The sequence below is a fragment of the Vulpes lagopus genome, chromosome 7 (assembly GCF_018345385.1).
Source record: "Vulpes lagopus strain Blue_001 chromosome 7, ASM1834538v1, whole genome shotgun sequence".
Classification (NCBI taxonomy): domain Eukaryota; kingdom Metazoa; phylum Chordata; class Mammalia; order Carnivora; family Canidae; genus Vulpes; species Vulpes lagopus.
The window spans coordinates 9,530,485-9,538,697 of record NC_054830.1 but is presented as its reverse complement, the minus strand read 5'-3'; the positions used below and the strand labels follow the sequence as shown (position 1 = coordinate 9,538,697).

Here is an 8,213-nt window from a genome sequence, read left to right as displayed (position 1 = left end):
ATGGGTGAAGACACAGGCACAGGAAGGTCAGGTGAGGGGCACCTGGGTGGCTCAGCATTGTGTGTCTGCCTTTGGCTCAGGTAGTGATCCCAGGGTCCTGGCATGAGGCTCCCGGTGGGGAGCCTGCTTCTCCCTCTGCCTGTGTCTCTGCCTCTCTCATGAATAAATAAAATCTTAAAAAAAAAAAGTGACTTGCCCAAGGCCCCCAGCGGGGAAGGGTAGGGCCAGCATTCAAGGCCGGTGGGCAGGCTGGTTCTGCTGCCTTGGCTGGGATCAAACGCACGGAGTTTGGGAAGCACCAACATTCTATTCCATTTTCCTGATTTTAAGGATGAGGGGAATGAGGCCTGGAGAAAGAAAGCTGCCCAAGGCCACCCAGTGATCTCAGGAGAATATGTGAGGTCAGAAAGGCCCTGGGAGTCTCTAAGCCTGCTCTTCGCCTTAGCAACACTTTGAGGAGAGGTTGGGAGCGGGGTTCCAGCCATACACACGTCCTCCCGTCCTCCCTCCTCGCAGCCAGGGAGCTTGGGCTTCAAGGAGATGGAAGCCACATTTATCCGCCAGGCTGCTGTGAGCTCACTGTCTAGGCATCCACAGCTCCTGACCCCAAACCCACATGTCCTCGAGACCCATGGGAAATAGGGTGGCCCTGGAGGCTCAGTTGGAAGGGGATAGGGCCCCTGGCTCTGTGGCCACCCCCCAACCTTCCAGGGTCCTCGGTGGCTGCCAGCCCCTCGCACAGCCCCTACCCTTGCTGACTCAGGCGGGAAACCAGCCGGGGCAGTTTCACTTCCCTGTTCCGATGCAGCCCCTCTGGCCTGCCCAACTGGCAAGCTTTACTTCTTACATGTCTTTTCTTCCCTTTTGGAACACACTTCACGGGCTCAGTGTCAGGGCCGCCCCCCCTCCCGCCTCGGGACGAGTGGGCATTCAGGCGGAGGGGGATGGTGGAAGCAGGAGGGGAAGGCATAATTGTGTCTGAAAAGGCGCATTTAGTGACTGCTCCAGCCCTGCAGAGAGGGCCAGGGTGAGAGGCAAGAGAGGCCAGGCTGAGGGGCTAGTCTGGGGCTCCACTCTTTGAACAAAGGCAGCACTCCCAGCCCTCATGTTCCAGAATTCTCCATGCTGAGTGAGGGGTGTCAGGATCCCCATTTAATAGATGGGCAAACAGAGGCTCAGAGAGGTGACAGGACTCCCTGAAGGTCCCATAGCTGGAAAGTGGCAGAAACTGGCACTGAACTCAAGGTGTAGGTATTTTCCAAAGTCTGGGGCTCTTGGCTTCAGCACCAGTGGTGGGCTTCTAAGTGGGCAGGGAGGAGGGGGGAACAGGCATAGAGGGAAAAGTCATGCGGGATGGTGAGGCTATTTGGGGAGGCCAAGGGGTGGGGGGGAGGGGGAACAAGTGGGTTGACATTCCAGACCTCATACCTGTTGCGCCTGAATGCCTTTCCTCGCCCCTGGGGTCCTCCTCAAAAGGGCTGGCGTCAGAGGGACAAAGACGGCTGGTTTACAGGAGTCCCTGGCCCGCCTGGGCGCCGCCGGCCTCAGTGGGGTTGGCCTGGGTTCCAGGTGCCTCCTGGTGGCCGAGGGAGGGACCAGGAGGCACTGGGAGCCCACCCTCTCCCAGTCCTCGCCCTCCTTAAAACTCTAGATGAAGATTGACAAGGGATTTCCAAAAAAAAAAACACAACAAAACAACAAAACAAAACAAAACAAAAAAAACAAGCGATTTCCAGAAGAGGGAGAAATCATGATTCTCGCAGACACACAAAGATGGACACGTGTTAACATTTTTATTGAACTTATGTGGGAACCAGGCAGATGTTATAGGCGATTCAAAAGTCTGGAGAGCAGGCACTTTCACATTATCAGACTGTTTGCACAAACAAACGTGCAGATGGGGGCAACTTGTTTTTTCCATAGGGGAGGAGGGTTGTCAACGAAACCTCTGCTGGCCGGGATGGAATTTGCATGTCTACAGATAAGTGGTTTTATATTGCTAGCAGTTGCTTACAAATCTCCAGAGCTGAGAGTTCAAAGACAATGCTATGAATCAGATAACCCGGAAGGGCGTGTTGTATAGAGATGATGCACTGAATAATCAGAACTGATTCATTGAAATGCAAACTTTTCCTTGCAAAAAAGGGAAAACAATTCATTACTGCCTTCATTCAACGAACACCTGTTCATTAAGCACCTCCTGCGCACCGTCCTAGGTGTGGGGAGACACAGCAGTGAACAAAGACGCAAAGGAGAAAAGTCTATAGAGTGGTGCCAGCCGAGTGACCACTCCTGGGGTGGAAGTGGGGGAGGGCAGAGGAAGGCTCTCCGGGGTCACATCCGGGAGGGGAGGGAACCACAGCAGGAGGTAGGACACAGTATGGGGAGGTGGTCCGGAGGGGGTAGACTGGGCTCTCCTGGGTTTTCCCCACTAGAATGCCAGTTCTCAGCTCTACCTAGCAGGTGGAGCATAAATGCCCAGTGGGCAAAGTGGCTCCATCTCAAAAGGCAGAAGCCACTTGCTGTCTTAGGGGAGACATTGCTGTGCTGTGGGCCGATGGCAGGGAAGTCTGGGATGCCTGGGCGGGAGGAGGCTCAAGGAAGGGTGTGCACGCCATGTGCGCATGCATGAGACACCACTGAACTCAGACCTGCCCTCCCACCCCATCTCCCTGCCCCCTAAACGTGAGCATTGGGGCTGGGGAAACCCCAAACCAGTCTTTCCATCAAATTTGGGCTCTGCTGCCACAAGTTCCGACCTTTTTAAAGATGTAAATTAGGAGGTTTTTTTTTTTTTTTTTGCGTGAAATTGCTTACACATTAAATCCACTGTTTAAAAGCATACATTCAGAAGCACCTGGGAGGCTCAGTTAGTTGAGCATTTGACACTTGATTTCCGTTTGGGTCATGACCTCAGGGTCTTGGGCTCCAGCCCTGCATGGGTCTTCAAGCCTGGTGGGGGGAGGAGTGTATGTGTCTGCTTGGGATTCTCTCTTCCTCTGCCCCAGCCCCTGCATGCTCTTTATTAAATAAGTCTCTATTTTATTTCTAAAAGATTTTACTTATTTATTCATGAGAGACACACAGAGAGAGGCAGAGACACAGGCAGAGGGAGAAGCAGGCTCCATGCAAGGAGCCTAATGTGGGACTCAATCCCAGGTCTCCAGGATCAGGCCCTGAACTGAAGGTGGCGCTAAACCGCTGAGCCACCTGGCTGCCCCTAAGTAAGTCTTCAAAAAATATATTTTTAAAAGAGTACAGTTTAGTGGTATTCAGTATTCACACTGTTCTGCAACCACTTGGGTCTAGTTCCAAAACTTACTCCAAAAGAAGACTCCAGCATCCATTACCAATCACCCCCTCCCCAACCCCACTCCCTCAAAACACTGGTCTACTCGCTGGCTCCCCGTGCATTTGCCTGTCTTGGACATTTCACACAAATGGAGTCCTGCACCACACGGCCGACTTCTTCCATTCAGCCTGCTTTTGAGGTTCATCCACCGTGTAGCGTGCGGGTGCATCGTACCTTTTGATGGCTGGGGCATACTCCCCTGCACAGGTACACATGCTACCTGCAGTCTGTTGAGGGATACCTGGGTTGTGTCTCTTTAGGGGACTGTAACTAGCACCGCTGTGAACATTCATGGACAAAGCTGTTGGTGGAATCCCGGTTTTCAATCCTTTTGGGCATGAGATTGGGTCATGTGATCTTTCTAGGCTGAACTGAGGAGCACCAAACTGTTTTCCATAGTGGCTGCCCCCTACTTTGTAGGAAAATTTTAGTAGTTTACGGACTTTTCACCACCACTGTGTGGGACCAAAAAAAGCTGTCTGGGGTGAGTTCGGCTGGCTGGGGAAGGGGAGGCCAGCAGGGGATCAGGGTGCAGCTGTCTGTACCCACAGGTGCCACTGCGTCCCCCAAAGGTGGCAGTTCAGTGGCACCCAGAGTGCAGCCCTGTTTCCAGAGCTGCGACCTGCTCCTCACACCCCAGTAGGGGGAGGGCAGGAAGGCTGTCAGGGTCTTGGCTGATTCACAGGCACTGTCCAGTCCAGCAGACTGCAGACAATGATGGAGGGGCCCAGGAGGGAGCAGGAGAGAGGCTCTACAACATGACCTAACCAGGGCATTGCAGGGGCTGAGGTGGTGTGGAAAGCACTAGAACAATGCCTGCACCACTGGAAGTACTACATAAATACAAGCTGTTAGGACTTTGAAGATCAAGCCCCGCCCACCCCCCCAATCCCCAGCAGTTCGGAAGTGCATTCTGGTTTAGTTGGCACTCAGATCAGGTGGTGTCAACATCTGTCATATGGATGGGAAAGTAGCTCCCTAAGACGCCTGGCTCGTCTCTGGTAAAGGTGGTGATCTGGGCATCCTTTGGAGGGTGTGCAGGCAAGTTAGGAGGCTGATGGGATCACCTGGGGCCGGAGGGGCAGGAGACTCTCCTCTGCCTCCTGGGCTGGAGGTACAGATGCCCATTCGTCATTCCTCTCGGGGCAGGCACATGGCTGGTCTCTGATGAAAAGTGCTGGGACTCACCTGGTTGGGGCATACCTGGTCTGCAGCCCCAGCACTGGCCCATCACAGGAGCATGAGAACGCAGGAAGAATCACAGTCAGGTTTATTGCTCTGGGTTAAACCAGTGGAGACAAGACCTGAGGGGGGAGGGGAAAGCAGGAAGTAGGCGAACATTTCCTTCCCTTCTGGAGTCCTCGGCACCCCGACAAGCTGACCAGTGCCTTCCAGATCTGCTGATCACCTGCTCATGGGCTTGGCCTCCAATGAAATCTGAGGTGCGTGCCACCTGAAGCTCTGGAGAGCATGGCCTCTCCTTGTAGTGCCACCTGTGGGGCCACCTGCAGAGGTCTGAGCACGGAGGCTGTGGCGATGGCCTCCAATGGGCCAGTGCCCTTAGGAAGGTGTCTTGGTGGAGGAAGAAGAGGCTGCCTCCTTCTTGGCGGTGGCCTTCAGCAGCGCCAGCTTCTTGGGCAGGCTGCTGTTGGCCTTCATTACAACGTCATGTTCAATCTTCTTCCGGATGCTGACCTCCAGATCCTGAGGGGGCAACCACAGGGCAATGAGACTGGGACCTGAGGTGGGGGGTGGGATGAGCACCTCCCCCTGTAATAGCCCCTGAGAGTCTGGGGTTTATGTCTTTCTTCTGCCCTGCACTCTTTGGGGTGTTACATACAAAAAATTCTGTTCTTGTCTCTGGACCTCAGCTTCTAAACCTCTGCTCATCCCTATTTTACAGATGAGGACACAGGTTCCTGCAGTGAGGAGGCACCTGTCCAGGGTTCCCCCAACAGGTGAGGGATGGGAGACTAGAACCTGGCACCTGGCATGCCCAGAGCCTTTGGTCCCAGCTTCCAGGGAGCAGTCCTCTCCTGGCCCCTGCCATTTCCACTTGGCCTAGGGCGAGCTGGGGCCCCAAGACACAAGAGATGTGAGCAAGCAAAGGCACAGGGATTTGGGTCCAAATTTTTATCAAATTTCCCGAACTGCCCTGTCCTACATGACTTCCAACAATCATGACCACTGTGACTATCACACACCTAGAGGCAGGGGACACAACAACAAACAAGACACAGAAAACATCTGCCCCCAGGGAGCTAGCACTCAGCATGTGTGTGGTTTACAGATGACATAAACGCCCGTGACCCACTAGGTTTAAGTGAAGGTAAGCGCTGCTATTGATGAAAAAACATGGGACGTGTGAGGGGTAGATGTTATTGGGGACAGCCAGAGGCACTGCCTGTGGTCAGACTAGACCCTGAGAAACGGAGCCGTGTGGACTTCTGGGAGAAGAATCTGGGCAGAGGAAACAGCCAGTGCAAAAATGCTACGGTGGCACAAGGAGCAGTTAAGGGGCCAGTGAGCAAGGAGGAGAGTGGGAGATGACAAGGACAGATCACGCAGGGTAGCCCTGGGGACGATTTGGGCTTTTCCTGAGGTGGGAAGACACTGAAGGCTGGAGCAGAGGATGGAACAGCCCAGACTCGGTTGCTCACTGGCGCCCTCTGGCTGCTGTGGGGAGAGACAGGAGATGAGGAAAGAGGTGACTGCACTGGTGCAGGTGATAGTTGATGGGATGGGACCCGGTGGGGAGGGTCATCGGAGGTGGGAAATGAGTGGATTCTAGATTAATACTAAAAGCAGTAAAGGATGGGATTAGACCCAGATGAGAGAGAAGGGGGAAATCAAGAATGATCCCAAGTCTCTGGAGTCTTCCTGAATCAAGACTGTGGAAGGGTTATGTCCGGGAGGGAGAGGGGAGCATCAGGAGCTTGGTTTGGGATATGCTGAGTCTGAGATGCCCAAGAGGCGGTCTGCCTCCCGCTGCCGGTGAAGGTATGAAGACCACCGGGTGCCCAGGTCTCAGAAAACCGACATTCTTGGGAACCTAAACAAGCTGCTCAAGATTATACGCATTAATTGGCGTGGAGTACAATTTGAACTCAAGTCAGACTCCAGTAAAACCAGTTTCAAATCTCTTTAAACTTCTTAATAAATTCTACGCCATCCACTTCTGTAAAGAAGCTGCATTTAGACACAACCACAAAAACGACGAGCAACGCAGCTAACGTTTCCTTGTGTCCCGTGCTGTTCTCAGCGCAGGGCGTTAAGTCCTTACACTTCTGGGAGAAAGGTGCTGGCACTAGGACCATTTTACAGGCAAGAGACGCAGGGGCAAGAACTACTAGCTGCTGATGGGAGCTGCGAGCGCACGCAGCGCTGCCTCTCCGCGAAGCCGGGGTTTCCACTTGGCCAAGCCTCCTCCCCTCCCGACTCCTACTAACGCTGAACACCGACACCGGCTGAGGTGCGTGCTGAACACTTTCTGCACGTCAGGCCTTGCTGCTGCGAGGCCTGGGGAACGGTGCGTGACGTGCGGGTATTCACGGCGCAGGGGCCGAAGCGGAGGCCCACCGGGTCCGGGCGCCAGCCTCCGCCCCTCACCCCCTCCAGGCCCCTTCCCTCGCCGCTCGCACGCCCCACTCACCTTCTTGAGCTTTTGCTGCTGCACGATGCGCGCCTTCTTGGGGGCGATCACACGACCTGGGAAGAGACGCGCTCGCGTGAGGCCGGGGAGCGCCAGGACACCCTCGCCCCCCAGACCCTTGATAGCTCCTCACCACCCTTCCTGGGGCCCCGGTTCCGCTCCGAGGCCGCCGCCGCCGCCTTGCTCTTCCCCGGCTTCCGCGCCTGGAACTTGCGTTGCCCCTGCGCCATGATCGGGGATGCGCCGGAAAAGGCGGGGCTGTGAGCAACGGCAGCCGGAAGGCGAGGGGCACGATGGGACACAGCGAGGCGGCGGGGCGCAAAGGCTCACGGGACACAACGTGGCAAAGCGTTAAAGAGACAGACGCCCCCAGAAGGCGCGGATCGTGGGCAGCGCTTTGCAAAAACTTCAAGGTTGTAATGTAAGAGAGTATTTACAGGGCGCTCACTTGTTTTGTAAGACCTAAGTTTTTTTTTTTAAGATTTTATTTATTTACTCATGAGAGACAGAGAGAGAGAGAGCGAGAGGCAGAGACAATCGGCAGCCCGGGTGGCTCAGCGGTTTAGCACCACCTTTACCCCAGGGCGTGATCCTGGAGACCCGGGATGGAGTCCCACGTCGGGCTCTGCATGGAGCCTGCTTCTCCCTCTGCCTGTGTCTCTGCCTTTTTCTCTCTCTCTCATGACTAAATAAAATCTTAGAAAAAAAGACTTCGTTTTATGCTCTTTGTACATAAAATTTAGTCTAGCACTAGGGTGAGACGAGTGAGGCACTCACTGGTGCAAATTTTAAGGGTGCCTAAAATTCCGTAATCAGTATCAATAATATTTTCAACATTTAAAAATAAAATTTCAGGGGTGCCTGGCTGCTTCAGTCAGCGGAGCACGTGACCCTTAGTACCAGGGCTGTGAATTTGATACTCACGTTGGTTGCAGGGATTACTTTAAAAAATCAGGGATCCCTGGGTGGCGCAGCGGTTTGGCGCCTGCCTTTGGCCCAGGGCGCGATCCTGGAGACCTGGGATCGAATCCCACATCAGGCTCCCGGCGCATGGAGCCTGCTTCTCCCTCTGCCTGTGTCTCTGCCTCTCTCTCTTTCTCTCTGTATGACTATCATAAAAAATAAATAAAATTTAAAAAAAAATCAGTATTAAAATATAAAATTAAGGGGACCTGGGTGTCTCGGTTGGTTAAGTTTCCACCTGATTTC

At 54.0% G+C, this 8,213-nt stretch overlaps 1 protein-coding gene across 1 annotated transcript; it reads right to left on the bottom strand.

Annotated features, from left to right (window-relative positions):
- Window positions 1-4,605: 4,605 nt before the first annotated feature.
- C7H19orf53 (chromosome 7 C19orf53 homolog) lies at window positions 4,606-7,283 on the bottom strand. The gene is made up of 3 exons (XM_041764676.1): window positions 7,138-7,283; window positions 7,005-7,060; window positions 4,606-5,056 (listed from the first exon to the last, which is right to left on the bottom strand). Exons 1-3 carry the CDS (start codon window positions 7,232-7,234, stop codon window positions 4,913-4,915), a joined length of 297 nt encoding a protein of 98 aa, XP_041620610.1. The 5' UTR covers window positions 7,235-7,283; the 3' UTR covers window positions 4,606-4,912.
- Between the last annotated feature and the right edge of the window lie 930 nt (window positions 7,284-8,213).